This window comes from Daphnia pulex, chromosome 12, assembly GCF_021134715.1.
Source record: "Daphnia pulex isolate KAP4 chromosome 12, ASM2113471v1".
Classification (NCBI taxonomy): domain Eukaryota; kingdom Metazoa; phylum Arthropoda; class Branchiopoda; order Diplostraca; family Daphniidae; genus Daphnia; species Daphnia pulex.
The window spans coordinates 8,096,430-8,122,301 of NC_060028.1; the positions used below are offsets into that span (position 1 = coordinate 8,096,430).

Genomic DNA, 25,872 nt, shown 5'->3' on the forward strand with positions numbered 1-25,872 from the left:
GTTATCGGATTGCGCACCATTTTGGCAACGCGGGACTTTCCACATGCTTTTACCGTAGTCTGCTTGTCCAGTGGATTTTCATTGCTGACGTAAGAAACGCTGCTGTCCCGGCATCACCTTATTTTTTGGATAATCCCTCACATTTATTCTTTCTTCTTAATACGTTAGGTAATTTAGGAATAGAAAAAAAATTCTAGCTTAGAGAACATAATCTTTAACGTGGAGGAAAGCTGTAATTTCGCTATCTAAAATGTCGGTATTGTTCACCATCCACCTAGGCTGCCATCGTGAAAAATGCCCTTATTTTGTCGGTACTACGGTCAAAAATATCCAGAAGTGGATGATGTAGTGATGGTGAATGTGAGATCCATTGCTGAGATGGGAGCTTATGTGCACCTACTAGAGTACAACAATATTGAGGGCATGATCTTGCTCTCTGAGTTGTCCAGGAGGCGTATCCGTTCCATTAACAAGCTCATCAGAGTTGGTAAAACAGAACCAGTTGTAGTTATCAGGGTTGACAAGGAAAAAGGTTTGTTTAATTTACTGTTTGGGTTGTTTCTTTAAATAACCAATTTTCTTCATGTCACCACAGGTTATATTGATCTGTCAAAAAGACGTGTTAGCCCTGAGGATGTAGACAAATGCTTGGAGAAGTATTCCAAGGCCAAGGCAGTAAATTCAATTTTAAGACATGTTGCTGAACTCTTGAAATATCAGACTGATGAAGAGCTTGAGGAACTCTACAGAAAAACAGCTTGGCTTTTTGAGGAGAAATCCAAAAAGCAATCTTCTTCATATGATGTCTTCAAGCAAGCTGTCAAGTAAGTTTTTTCTTTATTCAACCCCAGTTAGTTTTGTTACATTACTACATTTCACAAATTTGGCACACCTTGTTCCTGTGCAGCTTCTATGCAAATCCCTCCATACGGTTCAATGGCCGGTTCCTAAAATTTCAAGAACATAATATTAGTTTATTTTGAATATGTAGTGATCCTTCTCTTCTTGACGAATGCGGCTTGGATGACAACACAAAGGAAGTGCTACTGGGGATTATTAGGCGGAAGCTGACTCAGCAAGCTGTGAAAATCCGAGCTGACATCGAGGTGGCCTGTTATGGCTACGAAGGAATTGGTGCCGTTAAGAAAGCTTTGAAAGCTGGAATTGCCTGCTCCACTGAAGAGATTCCTATAAAAATTAACTTGATTGCTCCACCACTTTACGTCATGACTACGCAGACGCCTGAACGTCAAGACGGACTCAAAGGACTAGAATTAGCCATAGAAAAAGTGAAAGAGATAATTGTTGCACTTGGTGGCGTTTTCAACATTCAAATGGCTGTAAGTTCATCTCTCGTCTACAGATCAACAACCTAAGTATAACGCAATTTCTATTTTAACAGCCCAAAGTTGTTACTGCTATGGATGAAGCTGAATTGGCTCGCCAGATGGAGAAGGCTGAGTTGGAGAATGCTGAAATCGCAGGTAAGGATGGAGTCGGATGTATAATTACGAAAAGAATCTATATAGCTGGGCATATTTATCAACAGGTGATGACGATCAATCTGACATGGAAGCTGAGGGAGCAGGAGCCAATGACGCTGGAAGCGGAGAGGAAGGTGGCGAAGAAGGCGAAGCGGAAGAAGAAGAATAAAGATATACCGCACTCTTATTTTTTACAGACGATGGAAATTACTGCGCTTGGCGCAACTCCGCTCCGATTACACAACTTGAGTGAAGATTCTTTTGTATATTTTTTTAGCAGTACCTAAATCGTATGATGATTTTCCCGATGTGGTCACCCTGGGCGGCGTATTGTCCGGCTTGTTCAGCTTGATCAATTTCAAACACGCGCTCAATAACTGGTTGAAGATGTCCTTTGTTGACTAGATTTGAGATTTCATCCAAAATTGAGGTGGATATTACGGTCGAACCACAAATAGAACTCTAAGAACAGGTGGAAGTTAGTCATTTAATGCTTGGAAGCTTTTCAGGAGCTGGGCTGGACTAACCTTGAGAAATACGAGTTTCATTCGAAGCCACATAGAGTAGAGTGATCCGTAAAACAAGCCATATTTGTCAGACGCAGGTGGGGAGGCGACGGTTGAAACTACCAAACCTCCTTCTCGACAGAGGACACGGCACGAGTCGTGCAAAATCGAGCCAACGGTATTGAGCACAAGGTCAAACTTAGGAAGAGACGACAGCAAAGAATCAAAATCCAAATCATGGCCATTATGAAGAATAAGTTCATCTACACCCAATTGCTGGGCGGTAATCATTGCCCGTGAACTGACAGTAGCAGTAACATGCCCACCCCAGGCTTTCAGCAACTGCACGGCGATACATCCTACCGGGTTGTCAACACTGTGTACTAAAACCCTGTTGCAAAGGTTGTTTTTAATAGCTTTTCTATGTTAATAGCTTTGGTGACACTTAAGGAAGTTGTTCATACCGTTTATCCCGTGTCGTAAGCTCGTTGAAGGAAGCCTGATGCACGAGTGCATTCCACACAATCGATGCCGAATACGGCAGTGAAGCGGCAGCTTCATAGGAGAGTTTTCTGGGCTTTTTAGCCACCCATTGGGCAGGTATTAAAGCGCATTCAGACGCAGTTCCACAAGCGTAATAAGGTACAGCGGCATACACCTCATCTCCAACGTCCAAGTCCTGAACTTTTGAGCCTATCTCGACGACTCTTCCAGAACACTCCCTACCTAAAACAAATGGAAAGAGCAAATTCTTCCCATGTGTCTGAATAATAGTAGTAAATAATAAAATGGTGATAAAAAAATTGTAAAAAATGTTTGAAGTATACTTGATGATAATGATGATATTGGCTCCTAATCACTTTTCCGTATCCAAAGGTGATCTTGATGTCAATGGGATCAATGGAGGATGCTTTAACTTGGATCATGACATCTTCAGCCCCACAGCTATTTGGAGCTACCATGTCATCAATCATAGCAATTGACTCTGGAGCTCCAGCATATGAATTACAAACTAAAGCCCTCATGCGTGTAAGGGGCTTGACATTCTGTTTGATTTGTATCCCAATGATGAATCCAATAGCAATTCCAGACAAGAGAAAGTAAATATGGCTTTGATCAACTGCTGACAAATACTTCTGAATAATCTGAAAACTCAGCATGGATTGCAGATGATAGAGTTTTTGTTGGATATAATCTAAAACACTTTCGAAAAATTGACCCATTCCATTGTACTGAACAGCCAGAGACTGTTTCAAACTATTGATCCAAGAACGGCAATTCTCAAGAAACCAACTCCATTGCCAATTGGCCCAGGTATGGAACGGAATACCTGAATCGCTTGATCCCACTAAATTAGAGAAAGCTGAACTGCTTTGATTTGATACATAGTTTAAGGCATTTTTGGCTAACCGTGTGCTGTTTTCAATATAAGGCGAAATCGTATGCTGCGTTTAAAAAAGAATTCTTTTAATATTTATCTTCAACAACCAATTCAACAACAAGAGAAAATCTTACCTGCAAATAATCGAACCGCTCGCCTATTTGAAAGGTAAGCCTGTCCATTCTTACGCAAATTTCTTTTTGGCTTAATACGAAGAATCCACACTTGAAAAGGATAATTTAATTAACATTTTTCGTAAATCTTTTAAAATCAAAACAAACGAAGAAAAAAATAACGTGAAATAACGTGATACAAAACATATGATGGCTCTAAATATCGATCATTTGTTTTTTCTTGTAAATCGATAAGATTCCGATATGCAAATTTTTTTCCAATTTTAACACTAATAAATTAAAGTGAATGCACGTTTACACGATTCGGAAAATACAATTGAATCTCAGGAATAAATATGGGTTGAACTCACGAAAACGCTAGGTTTAAATTGCGCGCGTTTTATAGAGCGGTTAGAACCCACTTGACATGTACATTTTTGTATCTTTAAAAAATTCTAAAAGATAAATATTATTTTTCCTTTCTTTATTCTCGAAGTAAAAGTCAGAAAGGACGTTACCAATAAACAAGGACCTCCTAGTCCTAGGCATTACATGATATTTCGGCGCTAAAACTACTAGCGTTACGGCGGACGATAAATGCGCTACCTGTATTGGAAATCGAATAACTTATCCTTTCCCTTTTTTTCTCGGTATCTTTCTTTTCCACGAACATTTTCTTTGCATTTGGAGAATCTCATTGAAAGGAATACGATGTAAATTATATTGCTTGGGTTACAATCTCCTCTTGGTGCTTAATTTACTCTTTATTGACGGAGAAAACGCTGGCTTAGCACAATCTCGAAGGCCAACAAATAAAGAAAGCTATAACAAATGTTTTAGTCTATTAAATTACAACCTATTTTCGTTTCCTATAGAATTCGTGTAAGTCGGTGCAATAGAGATACATCCGTGGGTGTTATCAGTCTCTCGGAAATAGACAGGTGGATCAATAAATGGATCAATATTTTAAGATATAGCAACTAGCAAGCAGCTAACTTGCGGTACATGCATGAAAATAGATGCAAGGGAGGGGGGTACGAAGTACGAGAGAGGCGGCCTATATCCGTAGATGGTTTCAAAAGCGAATTGGCAGCGTCGCACTCGCAGAGTTAACAAAAGTGTACGACGGCTTTTGTGATTCATCGTGTAGACTACTCGCAGGTACGGCCTCGATTTTAACTTTGGAATTTGTTTAAAAACATTTCGTGAATTAACACTTCGGTTGTGATTTGTCGTAGTGGAAAGGGAAATAAGGTTGTTAGATGAGCATTTATAGTTTTCGGTCCAACAGTAAATATATCTCGTGTCTTGCATCCAACGAGGGTTTCACAAGGGGCTTATGGAAACGGGCGCGGGCGATGATTGTTGCCGGCGTCCCCCCCTTCTTTTTCTTTGAGCAAAGATGGCGTCTCTGAGCCACATGGCCTATCCTTTGTATTGTTCTTGATGTCGAAACTGCGATTTCAGAACATTGCTCAACGTCTTGCTGAAGCCTTTTAATTGCAATCCATTTTAATTTTCATTGTGCTTTTTATTATTTGGTGAGGAAGTCGGGTATTCACACCATCAATTACAACGTTTATAACTCACGTCGTAGTTGATTCTGAATGATTTGTGTCGTTGAATTATTTGAAGTGTAGAACATTTTCGTAACTGGGTAGTAGATAGGTTCATCAGTTGTGTGGTTTATTGATGTTACCTGTAATTTAATGTAATTTTGTCTTTGCAGAATTTCTGTACATAGTTGTGTGTACATACAAATCGGTAATTGGTTTGGGGCACAACAGTACTAAACCAGTGGCAATCTTGTACGAATGAGAATGAGTTCAACAGCTAAGAAAGGGGATAAAGGCAAGTCCTCCACCAATGCTTCTCAGACTTTATCCAAGGACACAGCATCCCATTCTTCCTCAAAGATGGCAAATTCCAAAACTGGAGAGTCAAAAAATGATTCCAGCAAAGCAGTTGATCAAATCAATCCTAAGCTCCTGGTAAGTTCGATGCCTACAGTTTTCATTTAAAATCTGTAACTGGTGCAAATAATGATATTTTTTTTTTAATGTTTAGCCTACTGCTGAGCAACTTCGTATTGCTCAGATGATCAGTGACAGCAGAAAGGATGATCCAGAACTTCCAGAAAAAGTCAACAAGGTGTGCAGTTACATTGAAGAATGTATTTTGTATTTTCTAACTCAGTTCTTTGTGTATTTTTAGCTGGTGGAGTTGACCAACTGCAGTCCTGATGCAGCAATCATTGCTCTCCATGATTCAAATAATGATTTGGAACATGCCATTGCAGTCCTCCTTGATGGAGAAACTGAGGTAGTTACTTTTGTGAAAAATAAATTAGTGAATATGTACCAATTTGATCAATTTTAGGGTGACTGGGAAGTGTCAGGGAAGAAGAAGAAACCCAAGCAGTCAGCTCAGCAACCAGTAGGTGGTGATGGAACGGAGGGTGGCAGTGGAACAGGAGCCGGACGTGGAAGGGATCGCGAGAGGGACAGGCCAAGAAGCAGTCGTGGTGGCCCACCTAGGCTGCGAGGACGCGGCCGTGGTCGAGATAACAAGGAAAATGTGGAAGAAGGTGATGGGGAATTTGGCGGATCTCGTGGAAGAGGATCTCGTAGCGGCCCACGTATGTCAAATGGACCTGGAAGAGAAGGATCTAGTGGTCGAGGTAGTGGTGGTGGTGGTCGAGGTGGTCGAGGAGGTTTCCGCCGAGGACAACGTGGCCCTGCCCCAGTCGCTGATACATGGGAGGAAGGTGCCGAGTACTCAGCCATGACAAACGTTGAGCCTTGGGGAGTCGACTTTCCATCGGCAGAAGATTGGGATAACGAAGAATACATCGGTTCATTGGTTGAAACAAAGGTGTTTACACCGTCCCAATCGGCTGCAGCAAATGTTCCAGCACCAACACCCGTTATTCCCGAACCTACGCCGCTGACGAACGGTTCAACATCAATTTCTAACGGCGGCGGTAGCAGCAGCAGTAGCCATGTCGAACCTGTTGTTCCTGTTCCTGCTCCTCCACCTCAGGTTCAATATTCCACCATCAACAACAGCGCGCAACAAGGCATCGACTTGAATGCACTGCTCCAAAAGACGTCTGGCGTCACAGTGGCTGGATCGTCGATGCAGCAACAATTCCTACAATATAGCCAAGCAACTGATGCACTAAAAGCTGCTATGGGTGTTGGCGGAGTTCCTTCATCCAACATGAAATCCGCGAAGCCTTTGCGAGCTAAAATCCCTCCACCTTCTAAAGTATGTTTAATTCCCATTAAGTAAATTTGTAATTGAACTAACGGCTGCTTTATTGTTCCTTGTGCAGATTCCTCTCTCTGCAGTTGAAATGCCGGACGATCCAATTGTTTCCGGACTGGATGTGAAATTTGGAACCCTTGATTTTGGTATCGAACCTTCCGGTTTCGATATGAACATCGACGTTTCGATGATTCCTTCATCCACAGCGAACATGAATATGTCGAAGCAGCCAGATCATCATCAGCAACAACAACAACAGCAGCAGCAGCAGCAGCAGCAACATCATCATCATCAACATCAACAGCAGCAGCAACAACATCAACAGCAGCAGCAACAACATCAACAGCAGCAACAACAACAACAGCAGCAATCGAAACATGGACTTATGTCGAAGATGGAACAGCAGTACGCCAGTAATGCTTCTGCTCCACAGCCGCCTGCACCTTCAACATTGCCCAAACCCGATTCTTCTCTAGGTGGTTTTTCCGCGTCGTCAGCATCGGCTTCTCAACAATCGATGGCGACGACATCCACTCAAGTAAAATCGACCAATAGTCCAGCGTCGTATCCATACGGCACGTCTTACGCGCCTCCCGGCGTGAATAGTGCTTCTACTCAGGCAACGACTACGGGTGTCTCTCAGCCGGCTGGTGCTTATCCCTCCAGCAGTCAGACAAGTATGTGCCTACCTGAAAATGAATTCCTGTATTTGCTTGGCCAACATTATTTTAATCCGCATATCTACTTTCAAGGCGGTGTGTACAGTAACAATTCATCCAACTCGGGATATCAAGGTGCTAGCAGTCAAACCGCTTACGGTTCTTATGCCCAGCAACAGCCACAACAGCAACCTCAGCAACAACAGCAGCAGCAACAACAACAATCTAGTTACCAGACGTACAACAACAAATTGAGCGCTGCCAGTAGCTTGAATGATGCATCGAGCTCCGTCTCTTCGCTAAGAGGAGACATGCCCAGTGCTACGGCTGCGTCGGCTTCTTCTAGGCAACCCAGCGCTGTAACGTCTGCAGCTACTGCGGCAAACAAGCAATCGGGCACGACGCTTGCTGCTAGTGGTTCGGGACTTCCCAACATGCCTCCTGGTGTGCCAATGCTTGGTCCTGGCAGTTTCATCATGGGCCAGGCTCCCGGTCTGCCCTATTATGCCGCCGCCGCTGCTGCTGGTATCCAGCATCAACAAGTGTACAGTCTTGAAGACATGCAGTATCGGTATCCCCACCTAGCTGCAGGGTACTATGATATGGGCTATCAATCGCCTACCAGTTTGGGCGGAGGACGCGATGGAACTCTTGCTTCGTTGGCTTATGCCACTGGAACCGACGCTAAGTTCTCGCGCAATGAAAATAACTCTCCAGTTCCTACCTCGCTATCTCAGGTTAGTTGTTAGTAGTGTATAAATTTTTTTATGAACTTTGATACTTATTCCCATCTTGGTATGAACAGAATGCTGCTCAAAGTCATGGCGGAGCGTTTATTACACCGGCCGCCGCAGCTGCAACTCCACTTACTCCGGCCTATGCTTATTATTACAGTGGTGGCGTAATGCCTGGTGGTTACCAGTTCAGTGCTCCTGCCTTGTATCCGGTTTCAGCTGCCACATCGGGTCACGCTGCTAGCAACGCAGCTCAATATGGCAAAGGTGGTTTAAGCGGCAGTGGTACTGGTGGTGCCCAGTCTGGTCAAACGTCTGGGGGAGCCACTGCTGGGGGTCCGTCAAACGCTACTGCATCTGGATACTCTAGCTATGGTTCGACTTATGACGATTTTTCCAAGGCAGTGTACAATTCAGTAGGCGTTGGTAGCGCTGCTGGACAAGCGGGGAAGATTGGCGGAGTCGGTGCTTCGACTGGCCCCTCCGTAGGTGCCACTGGATCTGCCGATTTGGGACCTAACGTTTACGGCAAGACCCACAATCAACTCGGCAAGATAAATGTAAGTTGAAGATTGATTTGCTTTTTTCGCTTGCAACTCATGACATTGACCTCTCGCTTCTTTCTCCTTTTTTTTTTTTTTTTTTTTGCCAGACGTACGATAAAACGGGGGGATTCCATACGGGTACTCCGCCTCCTTATGGTATGGCCGGAAATGCTAGTGCAGCTCCCTTGGGAGTAGGCGTGAGTGTGGGTGTTGGAGGTCCATCTCCGTATGGAGCCCAGCATATGTTCATCCCAACCCTTGCGCCTCATCAATCTCAGCATTCGCACATGATGCATCAGCAACTCCATCAGGTAGTTATTCTCCTGTCCGATTCGCTCACGTTCCCTTTATACCGCATATGGAGTGTTGTGAATATAAGTGGGCTTACTTTTCTTTTTTTGATTCTTTTTGAAGGACTCTACCAGTGGACCCGGACAGCGTTCTCAAAGCGGCGGCCAACAGAACAAACAAGGATCGAAACCGAGCTACGGAGGATCATATTGGGGCTCGAACTAAAACGCATTTTAAAACCGAGAGAAAATCATGGGAGAAAACAAAGTATTATCGACCTTCTAAATGCTTAAGTTTCATGTCGAGATTACAGACTCCCTTCTCTTCTGTCCTTTTTCTTCAAGGGTTACGATTGCACCAGTTGATTTGGGATGAATTTGAGCCCACTTGGAGGAATACTTTTTTATGTTTTTTTTTTGTTTTAGGTTAGTGAACCAATTTGATGTCGTTTTCTTCCTTTCCCTCCGCTCGTAAAGTAAATATCGTGCGAAATCCCCACGAAGGAGAAAAAAATAAAAAATGTTCTTTTCCAAATCGAAATCTATTTCTTTTCTTAAGAATTCTTTTTTTAAGACTGACGTTTATTTCTTGATTCACTTGGAAGGAGCTACTCTTTACGGTGTCCTTCTTGATCATCTTTTCCCGTCGTCTCCAATTTTTCTACTCGACAACTGTAGAGCCTGGAAACGTCTTGTCCTCATTTATGTTCCATGTAAGATGGCGGTATATTCAAACTAAAAGATTTTCGATTTCGCTGCTCTCTCATGTTCTTGTGTAATTCCCTAATATCACACAAATAAAGAGCCAGGTGGCCACAATCCGTCTGATGGAAATTGTTTCAACGAGGTGTGGTCAGTGAGTGGTGGACGTATTTGCAGCTCTCTGACACTATTTCTTTCGAAGCATCTTTAAGTGAGAAGAAGCATACAATTTTCATTTGATTTTTATTGTTCCTCTTCAACACTTGTATGAGCTCAGGAAGAAAAACGAGGGGAAACGGTGCGAGAAATCTTTTTACACGGGGGTTATCCCACTTTTTCGAAATAGAATGAGAAACAGATGTATTTACAATTTTGAATGGTCACACCATGGACTGTGCCCATTTTTTTTTTGCTGTACACTCAATCAGGACGACATTGCTGAAAAAAGAAAAAAAAAAGAACGAATATCAAGAGCCACGACTCGGTCAAAGAGGTTGAGAAAGAACAGCCCAAGACTCGGAACGATCACCCAATGGAATAACAAGCCTCCTGGTATGGCAGTCGTCGAACGGATCATTCAAAGTCATGGCAGGTCTATGATGAGTGATGTTTGTTTTAAATAAAAAGTCGAATGATTCGAACTTCATTCACAGACTCGGTCACAGGCCAGTCGATCACACAATTTTGTGCCACTGTTATAGTTTGTAATGTTTTTATTTTGTTGTTGTTTTACTCCATCTCTACTCTCAGTCAGAGTCCGACCCGACCGTGGCTTTCCTTCTCTTCTTGGCCGTCCGCTGCTTAATGATGATCTCTTCTTCGCTGCTCTCGTCTTCGCTCTCCTCCTTGTTCGATTGCTTGCTGTTGCGGTTCGAATTATTGGTCGTCACTCGATTGCCAGTTCGTTTATTTCCTCGTCCGGCGGGTCGCCGACTACCACTACTCACTTCCGGCTCGTCGTTTGTGTCCAGCAGCGAGAAAAGGTCACTGAACTTTTTCTTTTGCGAGTCGTTACATACTTGTTGCACCTGTTGTAGCGCCTGCTGCATGCTCTCGTGAGCAAAGACTTTGATCTCTGCCGGCTGCTGTTTGCCATCTAAGTAAAGAGAAAGCAAATGTCAGTACCACCAACCAACATAAATTCAAATCAATTCAGCGTGCTGTGTCTTACGAAATTCAGGAAAAAAGAAACTTACTTTTCGTCAGCAAATTGGCCGTCAGGCATGTTCTCAGTATTTCCATGTGCGTCATCATCAATTCAATAGAAGAATCAATGCCAGAACCAGGGGTTGGTGTAACTTTGAAACCAGTTGCAGCAGAAAGCGAGTTCATCGTTGTCCTCTTCCGCTTTCCCGGCGAATTGCTCGACGAAAGACCCCCGGGAAGTGAATTCATGTTGAGCGCCGAGTTGAACTGATTGGCCAATATCTGTGCCAGTAGTGTTGACGATTCCATCGACCAATGAGATAGCAACGCAGAGATGAAGCTCTCGATTGGACAACTCAGCAGTGCCTTCATAAGGTCGTTATTGGGGCGCTCGTGTTTGATCATCGCCATGAGCGCTGTGAGTGCTTCGCAATGCTGGTCTTCCTTTAGCTTGGGAAGCAGAGAGAGTAACATTGATAGAGGTATGTTGTGGGCCGCCACCAGCTGCCATAAGGCCATCTGTTCAAATGTCTCCCACTCAAGGCTAGATACTGTTGATAACAAATACATCCATTTTAAGCAAGACTGTAAAACGTTTCAAATGGAATTCGCTGATTTTCGACTTACCCAGCAACTCGATGACGGAAGGATCTTTATCAAAAAGAACCAGGGCACCAAGTAAGCACTGAACCACGAGTTGGTAGAGCTGCGTCCCGTCAATGTTTGATACGTATAGATGTAAAAGCTCACTATTGTTGCGACTCTCGTCTGGGAACTTTTGAAACACGTCCACTGCCATGTAGCAGAGTAGATTGACGTCATCATCAGCACAGATCTTCAAATCTTCCAGCAAACAATGAGCTACTTCCATATCCCGAGCTTGGCAGACTTCTCGATAGGAAGCAAACTTGGATTCGTTGGCTTTACTGTAAATTCGCAATAATAAAAAGCATTACAAATACAGCACTGGAACATCCATTGAAGAAAACAAAACCAATTGTTTTTACCTTGCTCGTAAAAAGTATAAGAGAAAATAACCCGTCTTAGGCTGGAGCTTGTACAACTCCACTAGCAACTCCGTTATTGGAGACCGACTCTTTGAATCATCATCAACCATCTCTGCGAAGCAACGGAGTAGGACGAACATGGGGCGTGATATGCTTTCTTCCATGGCTCTACAAAACACATACAATTAATAACAGTATTATGGAATAAATTGTGAAAAATAAGCCAAACTCACTCTGAGTTGATCTGAGACCCTGTGAGTAACGGCGTTGTACTCAGGTCATGCAGGAATATGGCATGCAGACATTGAACCAACATTTGAGCTTGGTCGCTTTCAAGAGGATCTTGAGAAATCGACTGGACCAGATTCTCCACAGCAGAGCAACTGGAAATGTTTAAGTAAAAGTGATAAATCAAGCTTGAAATTTCTTGGCACTAGCGTTAGCAAAGTGATTACCGTGCTTCAATATCCGATTCAGAGACGAGCATTTCAACGTAGACCCGTACATCCCCGTCGAGTTGGGCCACAGTGTTGGAAATTTCAAGTAATTGAGGAGGAATTGTTCGCACAGAATTCGTGGTCATCTTGCCTCTCATCTTTATCTTGGTGGCTAAACAGGTATGCAAAGAAACCATTAGAACAGTAATAGGAAGGGAAAAAAAATATGTTGCCATAGTGAAAACATGACACTTACCAATAGGAATGTCATCCTGGTCCTCTTCCTCGCTGAAGACTGGTTCGTCACTGAGATGCGTATCGGAAGCCGGAATGAGGGAAGGAGGAGCCAGTACAGATTCACTACTGCTACTGACAATCATACTGTCGCCGTCCAACTCTTTAAAATCCTCCGTTTTAACCCCGTCAGCTGTTGGCGGACTGCTGTTCTGCGTTGCTCGGCAGAACTCGGGAAACGATTCTTGAATGAGTAGCTGGAGTTCCTTGTCCAGCTTTGGGTTGTTCATAAGTGGGGAGAGAGAGGGTAACACTCGTTTTTCCAATATCTGGCGCAGCGACGTCAGAATACCCAACCGGACTTGATTAGCCATTGGCGGGTAGAAATTTGGAATTATCTAAAGAAGAATGGTTTCAATTTTGAGTATTGTTCAACAAACGAATTTCGTACTTTCAAGTAAACTTACCCTACAAAGAAAATCCAGCAATGTGGCAGTAATAGCAGGGTGAGGCCTCATCGAATGGTACATGACTAATATGGCGGGCTCTGTAAATTACAAAGAGGGATTGTTAAAATAAGACATTTCGGTGTTTTCAAGAAAAGCTTTTGTGGTGTTTACCTATATTCATAATGTTATCACGTTCACCATCGTAAAACAGCCAATCGTAAAACAAAGCCATTTTGGCGTGGGCTGCAGCAACCGGGTGTGTGCAAGTGGTGAGGAGCCAACCGAGGACGGCCCATCGGGGTATTATTTCCGAACAGAGGACTTCGTTGGACGGGTGAATAACTCCCACGATGAACCGAATTAGATCGCATCGAAGTGATTGCGACTCGGGTGTCGACAGGTACTGGCGTTGAAACCAATCCTGGTAGCGTTTCTGATTACCAAAGCGAACAGATGACGTCAAAAAGATTATCTTTTTCTCCATGTCGGGAGTGAGGCGGAGATATAGGAAACGACGCGACGTTCGAATCTGCATAAGCTGAGACAGACCAGTAAAAGTTGGTAAAAGGGCTTTAGGGTTGTGCAGAATGTCCCTCCATAATAGCTCAAACTCGGGGACGCGGGCAACATGCTGAAGAAGTCGGACCAAGTCTCTTCCAATGGCCATACAATCACTAAATTTTTCTCTCAATAAGGAGATGCAAAAGTTTATTTCCTTTTGCCGGATGAATGCATGGGTTGGGTTAATATGATCTTCAATCAATCTGAGGTAAGTGTAGACCACAGAGGCAATGAGAAATGGAAACTTGTCAAGCCATACTCTGAAATGAATAAACACAATCAGTAAACATATTTTGAAAATGATTGGTAACAAAACCTTTTACCTCTGGTCAATCAATAACTCCATCAAAGTGTCAGCAAGCCAAATGTTTTTTGCTGCCACATCACCACCTGCAATCTGCCTCATTAGATTCCAGATCACCATGTCAGTCCCAGTGACATTCGCCCTTACTAGCTCCTTGATGAGCCAAATTAATTGACTGCGTACTGAATCCAGTAGTCTGGGAAACCTTTCAACCACTAGTTGAGTCAAATGAGTCAAAACAAGGGCTAAACCATCCCTTGAGACAAATGACAGGTCACGGTAGCTCTGTTAAAAAAAGGTGATTGGTTTTGTTTTGTGTACTTACATTTTATAGAGACTGATTAATAAACTTACCCTTGCAGCATTTTGTTGGTCAGTGAGAATCACATAAACTAGACCAACACACACATCTTCATGAGTTTTGGCATCCTTGCACACAGCACTAGTGAGAGCATCATGAGCTTCTTTCTCTGATAAATCATTTATCAGATTTTGCACAACTCCATATGTACGATCGCATTTCTAGAAAAGAGAAAAACAAAATGAGTTAGTAAAAAAATCCTGGACAAGATAACACAAGACCTTAAGGCCAAATAAAATAGTACCAATCATACAGGGAAAACAGCGCTACAAGACTATGATACTAAGCAAGGTTTTACTGGAGTTAAATTAAATAAGGCGATTGTTTTCCGCTGCATCTAAACATGATTCAAATTCAGCGGTTTCGTGACAACAGCGCCATCTAGCGGCAGATCAATAAAGCTATGCATGTTTCCGCCCAAGATGGCGGCCACCTAAGTTGGACCAACAAGAGGAGGCGACAAGACGACGTCAATTGAATTAATTTTTACCTCATCCCAATCATCTCGGCCTTCGACAGAAGTTATGTTGAAGATTCTCGATGCACTGGACCGAACCTGGTCCATCACTATGGGGTACCCGACAACGGGGCAAAAAAATAAGCGAAATCAGTCTGGAGCCCCCCTTGTGTACTCGTCCACGGCCATAGGCATTATGCGAGTTCTCTCGGCTTACAAGAGAGTAGGCGACTTTGTCGGTTGGGGGAAAAGAAAAAAGTAGAAACGAGCAGAGAGAGAAGAGGGTGGGCTATAGGGGTTGGGAAGAGCGCTCGTCGTCTCAAGCTCCGCCCCTTCAATGGCTGCTGCGCCAGTGGTGGGTCTGCGACGGCTCCGAGAACGAACCTACACGGTTGAATACTTATATTAAGGCCCACTTCGCCACTTCAATAGAGACATCTATAACAAATTATAAAGAAAATTACCATATTTTGATTGTCTTAATTACATATTACGTTTTAGATGTGTTATCTTTGATTGTGGTAGTAATTTACAAATGACTCTTTTGAGCAATTGAACGAAAGAGAACAGAATGTGTCTGTCCGTTCGTAAATTGGTGGCGCTCGTTGACACACTCTTATTAAAGCAAGCCGATGAAAAGACTTTCTTTGCTTGTTTCAAATATCTTGGTGAAAGAAGACTAAATGCTCTTTCTTCAACAGCAGAGTAAAAGGCACAAAAGTTAAGAAGTAGGCAGGTAGTACTTGCTGATAGTGGCACGGCTGCACCGTAATAAAAAAAGTGCACGAAAAGAGGAAACTCGCCGAGAGAACTTATGACACAAAGAAAACGAAAACCAGATCGCATGAATTTTTAAATGACCCTAAGGCTACCATGATGTGTATGTTGTTGTTTTTTACGCTAGATTGCATATTTGCAATTTCTGATTAAAGAATTCGTCAATTATTCCAGAGCTTAGTATTTGTTAATCCAAGTGGTTGAAAAAACCAAGCTCTTTATACGGTCGTTAGCTTAATGGATTTTTTAAGACAAAGGCAGGAAAAGACTGTCATTAGTTTCGAACTGATAAAAATAAAATAATTATATTTTTTTTCGTTGAAAATATGTGTTGACAGTAGCACAGAGGGCCGGATCTAAGCGCTATTGCTTTCACTCAGTGTGAGCATTAGATCTATTAAGGTCGCAGTTGAACCGAGTGAGTAGGTTTGTTAACTCGGACATACCTATTTACTGAAAGGTAAGTAACCACATGTATACCAATGACGTGCCACGTAGTGTATTCCTGGACCAATAGAGAGCACGGCTGAGGGTGCATTTGAGCAGATAGTTTATCATATCTTATTTTTCAATCTAAGAAAATAATATTTAAAAAATACACAAAGAAACTTACCACTAGGATTTATGAAATATTATTCAACATTAAAATGATACGCTTGGAATTTATTACCCCTTAATTGCAAATCATTGCGCCACATTTCATCAGCACTTTTAGAGCAACTTTATAAATACAGGGACTACATACTCCATGTCGTCAGTTTTCCCTTCCTCTTGTCCCGGTCGCACGTTTTTACCAATTCCTATTTAATAAACCCTTTTGAGTTAAACTGCCAATATTCATACTACTACAAGCATGGCTGAAGTTGTCGAAGATATGAAGGGACTTGCTATCGGTACGATAACGTCTAAGAGTGCATGGCGTTCATTTAAAGACTGACAGCTAGTCGTTGTTGATTCTTCAACTTCTTCATCGTACATTTTTGGCGTAGGTCCTGGAGAAACTTATACTTCCGAGAAGCACGGCAGTGACGAAAATGGTGAGGGCACACAGGAAAAACCCTATAAAACGGTCCTTGAAGCTTTACGCCGTGCTGGACAAGAACCTTTCCCAGCAATTTTTGTTGATGGCAAAACAGAAGATAAGGTATGCATGAATAATGTTACTTGATGGAAATAGATTTTGTTTACTTTCGTAAAAGTTTAAATGGTGATGTATGAACTTAATATTTAATAATCATATGTTTTGACAGAAATACGAGCCAGCATCTGCATCATCTATGAAGAAGATGATTAAGGTGTTCAAGATAGAGCAAAAGAAAACCAATGAAAAGGCAAAGAAGGAGGCTGAAGATGCAGAGAAAAGAGGAAAGAACTTGGAAGAGGCAAAGAAGATTGTAATTAAAGAAGATGCCTCTTTACCACCTGCCCAGTTGGCCAAGATTTCAAAATTGGAGCCGTTTAGAGGGCAACGCGTCAAAGTATTTGGCTGGGTCCACAGGCTACGACGCCAGGGTATTCATTGTCTTAAAATAATTTTTTATTTATTAATCTGATCGCTTATTACAATTTTCTATACAGGAAAAGCTTTGATGTTTATTACACTGCGAGACGGAACTGGACTCCTGCAATGCGTTCTTTCAGATCAGCTCTGCCAGACCTACGATGCGGTTACTCTAAGCACTGGTATATGGTTTTGTTGGTAAATGCAACACCTAGTGCATGTTAATATATACGTATGTGATGTTGTGAACAGAGTCGTCCGTGCAGCTATTCGGCACATTGAAACTCGTGCCGGAGGGTAAAAGCGCTCCGGGAGGTCATGAGTTGAATGTTGACTACTGGAAGCTTATAGGATCGGCACCCCCTGGAGGAGCTGAAGCTTTACTGAACGAAGATGCCCATCCGGATGTTCAGCTCGATCAGAGACATATGATGATTCGCGGTGAAAATGTAACCGCACTTTTTATACCATTAAAAATGCTATTAAATAATATTGCAACATTACTTTATTTTTAGACTTCTAAAGTGTTAAGGCTTCGTTCTGTAATTACGCAAGCCTTTAGAGACCACTACAGTTCCCGCGGCTACAACGAAGTAGCTCCGCCCACGTTTGTGCAAACTCAAGTTGAAGGTGGCTCCACTTTGTTCGAGCTAAACTATTTTGGGTATGAAAGAATCAACACTTTATGTGCTATTCCTGCATTGTTCATTCTCATTGTCTTGCATTTCATTAGTGAGAAGGCGTACTTGACCCAGAGTTCTCAGCTGTACTTGGAGACGGCAATTCCAGCTTTAGGAGATGTTTACTGCATCGCCCAGTCTTATCGTGCGGAGCAGAGTCGGACACGTCGTCATCTTTCAGAGTAAAAAATTGTGTTTAATCCACACAGCAAGGTCAAATATTAAAATATTTTTATCACTTTTTTAGGTATTCACATGTTGAAGCTGAATGTCCCTTTATCTCATTTGACGACCTCCTTGATCGACTTGAAGACTTGGTTGTTGACGTCAGTGAGCGCGTCATGGCATCGCCGTATGCCAACCTCGTTCTCGAGTTGAATCCCACATTCGTCGTTCCTAAGAAACCTTTCCGACGCATGAACTACTCGGAAGCTATTGTGTACTTGAAAGAAAATGGCATCACCAAGGAAGACGGCTCCTTTTACGAATTTGGAGAGGTATAACAAGTTATTTCTAGACCATAATTTAGCCATGAGAAATTATTGCGAATTTGTTATTAGGATATTCCTGAAATGCCTGAGCGCAAAATGACGGATAAAATCAACGAGCCAATTATGCTCTGTCGTTTCCCTGCTGGGATAAAAGCTTTTTACATGAAACGTTGCCCTGAAGATCGCCAACTTACTGAATCGGTATGACCTAATTTTTTTTAAAATTCGCATCTGAATTAGGGATTTGAAATGAAAATTGTTTATTTTTAGGTGGATCTGCTAATGCCAGGAGTGGGTGAAATTATCGGCGGCTCCATGCGTACCGACGACCACGATGAGCTAGTCGAAGCCTTCAAAGCGGCTGATATTGATCCTACTCCATACTACTGGTACATTGATCAGGTATGTTGACGTTTATTTATATCTTGTAACCCAAGAATGTTTACATTTAATGACTCATTTTTATTTATTTATTATAGCGGAGATTTGGAACATGCCCCCACGGTGGATACGGACTGGGCTTGGAGCGTTTTCTCTGTTGGATGCTGAACCGTTACCACATCCGCGAAGTCTGCTTGTATCCTCGTTTCTTGGAGCGCTGCAAGCCCTAAAGTAATGTTCATCACGCTCTGATAAAAGGAGTTGGGGAGAGGGGACATCAACCCAGGCATAAGCTGAATATAAACAATGAGTAAGAAACGACTCATTCTTTATAAATGATCAGGAATGGGGGGAATACATTATTTGGATTTGTTGGTGCGGGAAATACACACTCGTTCAGCAGAAGCAGCCGCACGACTCTTCAGCTTTATGTCTTAAGGGAGTGATGGCGAGACATTGTTGGATTGCTCGGGTGAGTTGTTGTCCTTAGGAGACGGTTCCGCGCGGTCTTTTGATCTCTTGGCTTTTCTTTCCATCCCTTCACAAACACTTTTTCGCTTCCCCGAACTGTAACAAGCAATTTATTGTAGTTATTCTCCTAGTTAAGACTTTTAATTAACGAAATTTAATTTACCTTGTTCTTGAACTGACGTCTCTGCCGCTTGTTAGATCGATGCCACACTCGACGGATACGTTTTGCTCCTCGGTTGCATTTCGCATTTGAACTAGCCCTTTTAACAGTCCGCTAAAAAATCCTGGTGGGGTCAAGTGCGGATAGTAAAAATAAAGCGGTGTTGCTAGGAGTAAACTTTGCACGAAGCGGACATCAGTCATCGAAGACGGTATGGCAGTAGGTGCTTCACCTCGTCTGACTAATTTTTTCGGCGAATTCTCCATCTTTTCGAAAATTGGAACTGGTTGGAAACTTTGTTGAAATGGATGATGTCTCATAGGCAACACCAACTTTCAACTGAGCTCAAATTGAGTCCGTTCTATAGAGCATATGTCCCTGATGTAGAGCGCGCGCAATCTCTTCTGATAGATCCTTCGTCACTCACTACCCGCCTTGTTCTCCCCTTTCTTTTGTGGGGCGCAATTAATTGTTCAACTAGGGAGTCGTATAGAATACAGATCTTGAGAAGGAACACGGGTTCGTAACGTAAAGATTCCTTGCTTATATCACAATGCTATATTTTCAGTATATTTTTAGTTAAATTTAATGTCTTTTTCTTAGGTAAAATTACGAGAAATACGCATAAGAAAAATTGATATGCCAAGTCTGTAAATGTGGCGAATCGAAACATTTGTGGATGATTTAACAAAAGTTGGTTGGTTCCATGCGGGCTGGCTCGAATCTCCTTTGTGTGCAATAGAGGCAGTGGGTTCTTTTCAAATCCCCTTCTCTCAACCCCTTGCGTGAAAGCGGCCGAATGAGGCAATTGAAAATTAATCCGTCATTTTCTAGCTGCAAGGATTTACTCCCCCCTTTGCTTCTTCCACCAGCAGTACAATAAAGCTCCTTTCTTGTGCGCAACGGATTCATTAGAAATTTTTCTTTGGAGTGATTACACCGACTGTGAGCATTCCCTTTAGATTACCACAAGTTAAAATCGATGATGGAAAATCACGAATAACCTGTTTAACGTTTATTTATAACTTGATTAATTTTGCACAGCGTCATATACATATTGGCAATGATGAAGCAAAAATGTTTTGCACGAAAATATTATGAGAAGTAAGGTATGGATACAAATCCGATACAAATCACGCTAGGAATTGAGCACGTCAAAAAGGTACGTATCACTGTTCAAAACCTTACTATATCGACACAATAGTTCTGCACTTACGGACGAAAAGTCAAGGAGATTAATTGTTGAACGAAAATGAAAACAAAATTTAACTGGTGACAGCATAGTCGAAATCATTTCATCATCCTAGTGGCAAATATTAAGGAATCGTCAAAGATGCTCTTGACTTGATGAGGGAACAAAGTTGGCAGTGGTTGAATCTACATTACTGCGCACGATTGAAGACTCTTTCTGTTGGGCATGGTGGCGCCAACAGAAGAAACACGGTGAAGCTAGCAAAAGTAACGGCGATGTCACGAGAAACAATACACCGAGGCCCAAAAACGCGGATACCACCTATCAGAATGAAAAGATTGGCCTTAAAAGATACGTCCTTCATAAAGTAACTTTGAAAAAACATTTTTTACAACTCCTACCTGTGTTCTATGCCAAACGACTGAAATTCTGGAATGGCCCAAACGACTCCGACACGGACCTAAATTGGAAGTAGGTATAAACTTTCTACTGCAAACAGATGGAAGAGTAATAAAGTTTACATACCTGAGTCATAGTGTCGCAACATAAAATCGTCGTCGAGAGAAGCTAAGCAGAACCAGCAGAAAACGTGTCGGCAATTTTTGCACATCATCTGAGCGCAACCATCGTCTCTTTCGATGGGAACCTATAACGAATAATGGTGTCCAAAGGTTAACAAGCTGAACACAAAACAATTTTCGAATAGTTTAACCTGGCAAAATGGGCATCGCTTAATGTGGCCATCACGTTCAAGCAATACAATCGGGTCGTCCTGCAATCACAATTAAATTGTCTGTCAAGTCAAGGACATAGCAATTAAATCTTTTGTATATAATTACCGGATCGTGCACGTTTTTGTTCGGATCTGAGAGTAATCGACTTAGGGACGGACATGGTGAGTCAATGTGCCAAGGAGTTTTGCATTGCGAGCAGAAAGAAAATTGACAGGAGGAGCACACCACCGCTTGATTGCGTTGATTGCGGGATATAGGTAACAAGCCGAAAAACTTTCTCTTCGTCTTTTTATGAGAAACTTCTTCTGTTAAAGTACATACAGTTTCACAACCGGGGCGTGGGCACCACATCAATCTGGGATCGACTGCAACCTCTGAAATTATAAAGGATATTGTTAATGAGTTGAATTCTTCAGGGAACATTTAGCCAATTTACCTGTGTTGAGTTGCAGTCTCAAGTAAAGGGGAAACACATCACTGGGTACCAATTGTCTCACCTTAGATATAAAAGGTATTGAAAATTTAGCACCCCTAACAGAGCTTGATCAATTTCCAACACCTACTTCATTGCGAGTGAGTTGACTGGACCCTCCTTGTTTATTTTTTCCTTGTTCGTTTAGAGAACAGTGGGCATCTGGGCAACTTATAGGGACATTTCCACTCCTAATACTGCAGTGAGCATACATCTCCATGCACTAAAATATGAACAGTAATAACATTAAGCTTTCCACTGCAGAACTTAAAATCAATAAAAACCTACCTGCTGACAAAATCTACAACCACAGGATTCTAAGGTAAACCACTCATTAGGGACCTGCAGACAAAGAAGACAAACCAGATCGTCTTGAAGGATATCTTCCATAGTCTCCATCTGATCCTGACTTTGTTGATTGATGACTAAGCCTGTGTGATAGAAATGGCCCATATTAAGCAAAGCTTACAGTAAGATATCAAAATTGTGTTATTACCTCCTTGTGAATGACTAGGCATGCCTTCTTCATACTCACGAGGCACAACATTGCTTACATTTGGTACTAACTGGTTTGAACTTCGAGCTGGCTTCCTTTTTTTTAACCATCCTGGCCAATGCCATTTTTCTGATTTCTCAGTTTTACTGGAATTTAAGGACTGGTGATGTCCAATGATTTTGTTGAGCCCTGGCATTTTGTTACTCATGCAGGTTACTTCTTGATGGTTCTGGGCACTCCTACAGTCTCTTATTCTATTTGGTTTTATATAAAAGCCAAGGTCAAATAGAACGCAGTAATTTTCCTCGCGTGGTTTCACAGGATTCACAAACACGAGAAAACAATCGCGTGATTGGGGGATGTTTAACGAATCAGCAAGTCGTCCTTGGGGAGATAAAATGGCTCAGAATCTGTCAATTCTAAGGAAACAGAAAAAATGGGTATGTGCACACTGCACAAAAGGTACATCACGTATTAGCAACCAAACAGCAAAATGTTTTTTTTTTTACACGAAAATAAAAAATGTTTAAAATTGCTTACTAGAAATGCTCGTCATTAGGACGCGTGTGTCAAAAAAATTTAACTTTCCCCTCTAACTACATTCGGTACTGCGACTGGTAACCACCTCTGACTAAGTAAGATTTCGTTTTCCAACTGAACTGCTAGTGGGTAGTGCTGACTTTATGCGCGGCCAGCTTTACTTCAGGGCAACTCCGCGATACGAGCATCGATTCAAGGAAAGTATCGATTAAAACGCCCACTGTTTGTCTGTTATGTATTCCCGGTTTTTGAGTCGTACTAGGCTAGCCTGCTTTAACATTTGATATTAGTTTTCTTCATACAGATGATGCGATTCCAACGATTCCCCTTTCCGGTTATGCAATCAGTGAATAATTTTTATTTTCTCAACTTGACGATCTCAGTTGAACAAAAAGGCATGATTCACGTGATCAATGCATGGTAAAGTCGCGGACTTTTGCGGTGTAAATCGTTCAAATTTCAACAACGGCCTCTTGAGGTGCAACAAAAAGTATCCAGTAACAAAGTTTATCATTCTCTTCTTTCTAATTTTTTTATTTTACGCAATCGAGGTGTGTGACACTTATTAAAAATGGGTGGATCAAAATGAATGAACGTTGAAAATGCGGAAAAAAGTAATTCGGAGCGATTCGCAAATTTCATTTGGCATTGGGGGCACTGGCATCTGGATAGTGTTTCTGGTAGGCTCGGGCAATGTCTGGATCAAGCAGATGGACACCATCGAGTTGATTTCCCAGGGTAATCCTAAATATCATGTAACAATGTCATTTACTTGCACGTGATAAAATTCTCATTTCCTTACTAGCGTCCATGAAAAGCTAACCACAAAATATTAGAAGGAAAAGAGCAAAAATACTACGTCGGGCGTCAAATAGGCAGAACGGAATTGAAGGACAGTGAGTACGTAATGCATGAAGGTCAAGTAAATGAACACACCAATTTGGCTGTACGTTGTGAGGCCTTCCAAACAACTCGATTTTGCGCGTTCCGGGCGAGAGACGTTCAATAATGCCATACATTTCGTCTGGTTTGTGGCTGGTTGCCCGCACTTCGGCCACGATGACGTCACAATCCAGTCCGCGGTTCAGCATTCTGGGATTACCCTTCATACCTACCTATAACCAAACAAAAATCCAGATACGCATGTATTGGAAAGTACGTTCGTAGAATATATACGTAACTACTAACTAGCTTAGTAGAGTGATTAAAACGCAAGGTGTAGTAGGGTGAGAAAATACGTCAATACCAAGCAGTGTTCTTTCCCATGGTTTAACCAGTGTCCTGTTCGACCTGTTCGAATAATCCTTTGTAGCTGGTTTGTCTTGACCCAAATAATTTCATCGACCCGTTCGTAGCCCCATAGCTGAAGGCACTAGAGAGAGAGAACACGCGTGAGTCACTTGGTTGATTTTGCTACATGTTGAACAACTATTTTAAAAATGTAATGATACCTCTCGGCCCAATTCCATGGCTCGACCAGTAACCCAGAGGAATATCAATCCTTCATCTTGAAGGATAGGAATGCTCAGTTGTCTCATCTCGTCATCAGAAAGGGTTCCATATGGAAGTTCCATGTGAATATCCCACGGTGGATCAGCCATGATAACCGAAAACTTACCTGAATCATAAATGTAAAAAAGAGAGTATTAAAAAAAACCATGGGACCTGTACATAAGGTTGCATATACCTAAAATGGCCATATCCAATGACCGTAAATCACACTGAATCCACTGAGCTGGGTACAGGACAGTGCTTTCACCTCGCGAGACCACTGCCTGACCGAGCAAGGAGCCGGGTTCAAAATCATCCTTTGTTTTAATGGCTTGGTCAACCTCGTAATGAACCTAACATTTTCCAGAAAATGAATTTAAATGAGAAGGTCTAGGGGGAATGCACATTGCGCAACAAGCTCACGTATTTGCACGTTTCCATATGAAAACAGGTATTCAAGAAAGAACAATCTCCAAGTGACTCGTCTGTGTGTGACTGTATAATTTTACGAAAATGAAGCCGATGGCAATTCCATTTGCTTTCGAGACCGTCATCTGATTCAGACATCCAAACTTTACGGCATTCATCTTTAGTTCCGTGGGCGCAAAACTCTTTAACCTGAGCCCCTAAAGAAAATTACTAATAATCAAAGTAACAAAAAAAAATTTGTCGCGTAAGGGTCAACTAACCTCCTTGTGAACGGAATCTTTCTGCTAAGGATTTTTCTTTGACAGTTGGTTTCGACAAAAGATCCAGAATTTCTTCGCCCATTTTCTTGTTTTCTTTTTCTCGTGTCGACGGAAGCGATAACAAGTTCTAAGGAAACAACAAGTTATATAAGTATTAAAACAGTGAACATATGTATTTTACCATGACATCATCATTTTTGGAATCTTTTTTTTCTCTTTTGGACTTAGATAGATCTTCTTTCACTGTTACAGTTTGTGCTGGTAAAGCCGACTCTTCAGCTTCCACTTCATTTTCTGTTTTGATGCAATGATTAGATTCCAAAGAGTGGAAAGTAGTATAAATTTACAGAATATTACGCTTTCGTTTCAAGGATATGGAATTTCCTAACTGATCTTCAGTAACCATAGCAACAAGACGAGCATGCTCAGCATGTGTGATGGTAAGTACTGGCTGATTTTCCTGTATGCCATCTACAAGTCTTTGAAATGGAATAATACTTAATATGGATTCTCAATCAAATGTGTACACACAACACAAACCTAATAAGTTCTTGAGCAGCAAATTTTTGGAGAAGATTACTGACAATTGTGTGTGAAACTAGATATCCAATTTGAGTGGAAACATTATGGCAAATGATTCTGGAATCTGAAGGTAAGGAAAGTGTGGCATCGGTTAATATCCTGAGAACACAATTTTCAATATCTTTATTGGCTTCTTTGCTGGAACTTGACAGATTTATCTCACATGCTTCATCTAGAAAGAAAAGAAATGTTGAAAAATCAGAATCATTGTTCTAGAACCTCATTTACCTGAAAATTTTTGATTGCTATCTGTTTTAACAGTTGAAGTTGAATCGCCTCCTCCAAGGAGATCTTCTCTTTCTTTTCTTCTCTTTTGTAACCGTTCTCTAAGTTCATTTCTTTTTGATTTGACAGCTTGAATCTCCTCCCAAGCGTCAGACATTTTGGAACAAATCAAAATAAATGTGAGGGATTATAAGAACAACAAAACTTCACAAACAAACCGGCATATGATAGAAAATGTCAGACAAGCAGCCAGATTGTTTTCATTCTGCTTTCAGTGTATATTATTTTAGACGGCCGCTAGATGGCCTTTTTCTGGAAATTGGCAAGGGCAGCAATAAGTACAAAAACGG

At 41.9% G+C, this 25,872-nt stretch overlaps 8 protein-coding genes and 1 long non-coding RNA gene across 15 annotated transcripts; 4 read left to right on the forward strand and 5 right to left on the reverse strand.

Annotated features, from left to right (window-relative positions):
• The first annotated feature begins 6 nt into the window (after positions 1-6).
• LOC124208436 (eukaryotic translation initiation factor 2 subunit 1-like) lies at positions 7-1,738 on the forward strand. The gene is made up of 6 exons (XM_046606148.1): positions 7-168; positions 279-532; positions 596-824; positions 992-1,340; positions 1,403-1,484; positions 1,550-1,738. Exons 2-6 carry the CDS (start codon positions 295-297, stop codon positions 1,651-1,653), a joined length of 1,002 nt encoding a protein of 333 aa, XP_046462104.1. The 5' UTR covers positions 7-168; positions 279-294; the 3' UTR covers positions 1,654-1,738.
• Positions 819-3,716, reverse strand: LOC124208434 (reticulon-4-interacting protein 1 homolog, mitochondrial-like). Of its 2 annotated transcripts, XM_046606146.1 has the most exons (7): positions 3,506-3,716; positions 2,818-3,435; positions 2,455-2,753; positions 2,258-2,381; positions 2,012-2,188; positions 1,768-1,946; positions 819-947 (listed from the first exon to the last, which is right to left on the reverse strand). In XM_046606146.1, the coding sequence occupies exons 1-7, from the start codon at positions 3,551-3,553 to the stop codon at positions 911-913; spliced, it is 1,482 nt and encodes a 493-aa protein (XP_046462102.1). In that variant the 5' UTR covers positions 3,554-3,716; the 3' UTR covers positions 819-910. The 2 variants fall into 2 exon arrangements, with proteins under 2 accessions (XP_046462102.1, XP_046462101.1); XM_046606145.1 differs by having other exon boundaries at positions 2,012-2,381; positions 3,506-3,715.
• An 801-nt stretch (positions 3,717-4,517) lies between these two features.
• Positions 4,518-9,517, forward strand: LOC124208548 (protein lingerer-like). 5 transcript variants are annotated; one of them, XM_046606365.1, is made up of 11 exons: positions 4,518-4,645; positions 5,214-5,475; positions 5,552-5,635; positions 5,699-5,806; positions 5,864-6,754; positions 6,822-7,431; positions 7,507-8,150; positions 8,219-8,707; positions 8,800-9,003; positions 9,107-9,250; positions 9,328-9,517. In XM_046606365.1, exons 2-10 carry the CDS (start codon positions 5,299-5,301, stop codon positions 9,206-9,208), a joined length of 3,309 nt encoding a protein of 1,102 aa, XP_046462321.1. In that variant the 5' UTR covers positions 4,518-4,645; positions 5,214-5,298; the 3' UTR covers positions 9,209-9,250; positions 9,328-9,517. The 5 variants fall into 5 exon arrangements, with proteins under 5 accessions (XP_046462321.1, XP_046462319.1, XP_046462324.1 ...); XM_046606368.1 differs by having other exon boundaries at positions 4,621-4,738; XM_046606367.1 differs by lacking the exon at positions 4,518-4,645 and adding an exon at positions 4,754-5,152.
• A 393-nt stretch (positions 9,518-9,910) lies between these two features.
• On the reverse strand, positions 9,911-14,897 carry LOC124208549 (integrator complex subunit 3-like). Of its 2 annotated transcripts, XM_046606370.1 has the most exons (12): positions 14,674-14,897; positions 14,177-14,344; positions 13,842-14,107; positions 13,129-13,778; positions 12,976-13,055; positions 12,531-12,906; positions 12,293-12,446; positions 12,071-12,220; positions 11,838-12,005; positions 11,458-11,756; positions 10,881-11,381; positions 9,911-10,780 (listed from the first exon to the last, which is right to left on the reverse strand). In XM_046606370.1, exons 1-12 carry the CDS (start codon positions 14,746-14,748, stop codon positions 10,431-10,433), a joined length of 3,237 nt encoding a protein of 1,078 aa, XP_046462326.1. In that variant the 5' UTR covers positions 14,749-14,897; the 3' UTR covers positions 9,911-10,430. The 2 variants fall into 2 exon arrangements, with proteins under 2 accessions (XP_046462326.1, XP_046462325.1); XM_046606369.1 differs by having other exon boundaries at positions 12,293-12,906; positions 14,674-14,891.
• A 1,252-nt stretch (positions 14,898-16,149) lies between these two features.
• LOC124208552 (asparagine--tRNA ligase, cytoplasmic-like) lies at positions 16,150-18,875 on the forward strand. Its single transcript, XM_046606373.1, has 11 exons — positions 16,150-16,310; positions 16,407-16,561; positions 16,668-16,929; positions 16,996-17,100; positions 17,171-17,367; positions 17,434-17,582; positions 17,652-17,780; positions 17,846-18,095; positions 18,159-18,290; positions 18,360-18,491; positions 18,569-18,875. Exons 1-11 carry the CDS (start codon positions 16,271-16,273, stop codon positions 18,698-18,700), a joined length of 1,683 nt encoding a protein of 560 aa, XP_046462329.1. The 5' UTR covers positions 16,150-16,270; the 3' UTR covers positions 18,701-18,875.
• Positions 18,847-19,427, reverse strand: LOC124208557. Its single transcript, XM_046606379.1, has 2 exons — positions 19,105-19,427; positions 18,847-19,037 (listed from the first exon to the last, which is right to left on the reverse strand). The coding sequence occupies exons 1-2, from the start codon at positions 19,419-19,421 to the stop codon at positions 18,905-18,907; spliced, it is 450 nt and encodes a 149-aa protein (XP_046462335.1). The 5' UTR covers positions 19,422-19,427; the 3' UTR covers positions 18,847-18,904.
• Positions 19,428-20,101: 674 nt separating this feature from the next.
• Positions 20,102-22,694, reverse strand: LOC124208556 (probable E3 ubiquitin-protein ligase RNF144A). The gene is made up of 10 exons (XM_046606378.1): positions 22,536-22,694; positions 21,996-22,446; positions 21,788-21,930; positions 21,591-21,722; positions 21,464-21,524; positions 21,133-21,401; positions 21,006-21,065; positions 20,819-20,939; positions 20,695-20,753; positions 20,102-20,614 (listed from the first exon to the last, which is right to left on the reverse strand). Exons 2-10 carry the CDS (start codon positions 22,201-22,203, stop codon positions 20,429-20,431), a joined length of 1,239 nt encoding a protein of 412 aa, XP_046462334.1. The 5' UTR covers positions 22,204-22,446; positions 22,536-22,694; the 3' UTR covers positions 20,102-20,428.
• Positions 22,695-22,779: 85 nt separating this feature from the next.
• Positions 22,780-23,340, forward strand: LOC124208559. The gene is made up of 2 exons (XR_006880506.1): positions 22,780-23,025; positions 23,087-23,340. It is a non-coding gene; the product is annotated as an uncharacterized LOC124208559 (long non-coding RNA).
• Positions 23,054-25,852, reverse strand: LOC124208554 (N6-adenosine-methyltransferase catalytic subunit-like). Its single transcript, XM_046606374.1, has 11 exons — positions 25,526-25,852; positions 25,256-25,469; positions 25,073-25,194; positions 24,897-25,009; positions 24,716-24,842; positions 24,450-24,652; positions 24,223-24,379; positions 23,987-24,153; positions 23,782-23,907; positions 23,472-23,650; positions 23,054-23,279 (listed from the first exon to the last, which is right to left on the reverse strand). The coding sequence occupies exons 1-11, from the start codon at positions 25,677-25,679 to the stop codon at positions 23,174-23,176; spliced, it is 1,668 nt and encodes a 555-aa protein (XP_046462330.1). The 5' UTR covers positions 25,680-25,852; the 3' UTR covers positions 23,054-23,173.
• Between the last annotated feature and the right edge of the window lie 20 nt (positions 25,853-25,872).

Bases quoted from the DNA above. Each gene is read 5' to 3' on its own strand.
- LOC124208436 (XM_046606148.1), top strand. From the start codon at position 295: ATGCCCTTATTTTGTCGGTACTACGGTCAAAAATATCCAGAAGTGGAT. The intron at 533-595 runs GTTTGTTTAATT...ATGTCACCACAG, and splicing joins CAGGGTTGACAAGGAAAAAG to GTTATATTGATCTGTCAAAA. The intron at 1,485-1,549 runs GTAAGGATGGAG...ATTTATCAACAG, and splicing joins GGAGAATGCTGAAATCGCAG to GTGATGACGATCAATCTGAC.
- LOC124208434 (XM_046606145.1), bottom strand. From the start codon at position 3,553: ATGGACAGGCTTACCTTTCAAATAGGCGAGCGGTTCGATTATTTGCAG. The intron at 3,436-3,505 runs GTAAGATTTTCT...TTTTAAACGCAG, and splicing joins AGCGGTTCGATTATTTGCAG to CATACGATTTCGCCTTATAT. The intron at 948-1,767 runs GTACTGCTAAAA...TTGAAATTTTAG, and splicing joins AAAATCATCATACGATTTAG to GAACCGGCCATTGAACCGTA.
- LOC124208548 (XM_046606363.1), top strand. From the start codon at position 5,299: ATGAGAATGAGTTCAACAGCTAAGAAAGGGGATAAAGGCAAGTCCTCC. The intron at 6,755-6,821 runs GTATGTTTAATT...TTCCTTGTGCAG, and splicing joins AAATCCCTCCACCTTCTAAA to ATTCCTCTCTCTGCAGTTGA. The intron at 9,004-9,106 runs GTAGTTATTCTC...TTCTTTTTGAAG, and splicing joins TGCATCAGCAACTCCATCAG to GACTCTACCAGTGGACCCGG.
- LOC124208549 (XM_046606369.1), bottom strand. From the start codon at position 14,748: ATGGACCAGGTTCGGTCCAGTGCATCGAGAATCTTCAACATAACTTCT. The intron at 12,006-12,070 runs GTGAGTTTGGCT...TGTGTTTTGTAG, and splicing joins GGGTCTCAGATCAACTCAGA to AGCCATGGAAGAAAGCATAT. The intron at 11,382-11,457 runs GTAAGTCGAAAA...TGTTATCAACAG, and splicing joins TTCCGTCATCGAGTTGCTGG to TATCTAGCCTTGAGTGGGAG.
- LOC124208552 (XM_046606373.1), top strand. From the start codon at position 16,271: ATGGCTGAAGTTGTCGAAGATATGAAGGGACTTGCTATCG. The intron at 17,781-17,845 runs GTAAAAAATTGT...TCACTTTTTTAG, and splicing joins ACACGTCGTCATCTTTCAGA to GTATTCACATGTTGAAGCTG. The intron at 18,492-18,568 runs GTATGTTGACGT...TATTTATTATAG, and splicing joins ACTACTGGTACATTGATCAG to CGGAGATTTGGAACATGCCC.
- LOC124208557 (XM_046606379.1), bottom strand. From the start codon at position 19,421: ATGAGACATCATCCATTTCAACAAAGTTTCCAACCAGTTCCAATTTTC. The intron at 19,038-19,104 runs GTAAATTAAATT...TGCTTGTTACAG, and splicing joins GACGTCAGTTCAAGAACAAG to TTCGGGGAAGCGAAAAAGTG.
- LOC124208556 (XM_046606378.1), bottom strand. From the start codon at position 22,203: ATGAGTAACAAAATGCCAGGGCTCAACAAAATCATTGGACATCACCAG. The intron at 21,723-21,787 runs GTAGGTTTTTAT...TTCATATTTTAG, and splicing joins GTTGTAGATTTTGTCAGCAG to TGCATGGAGATGTATGCTCA. The intron at 21,525-21,590 runs GTAGGTGTTGGA...TTTATATCTAAG, and splicing joins GTCAACTCACTCGCAATGAA to GTGAGACAATTGGTACCCAG.
- LOC124208554 (XM_046606374.1), bottom strand. From the start codon at position 25,679: ATGTCTGACGCTTGGGAGGAGATTCAAGCTGTCAAATCAAAAAGAAAT. The intron at 25,470-25,525 runs GTAAATGAGGTT...TTTTCTTTCTAG, and splicing joins TAGCAATCAAAAATTTTCAG to ATGAAGCATGTGAGATAAAT. The intron at 23,908-23,986 runs GTATCATTACAT...CTCTCTCTCTAG, and splicing joins CCATGGAATTGGGCCGAGAG to TGCCTTCAGCTATGGGGCTA.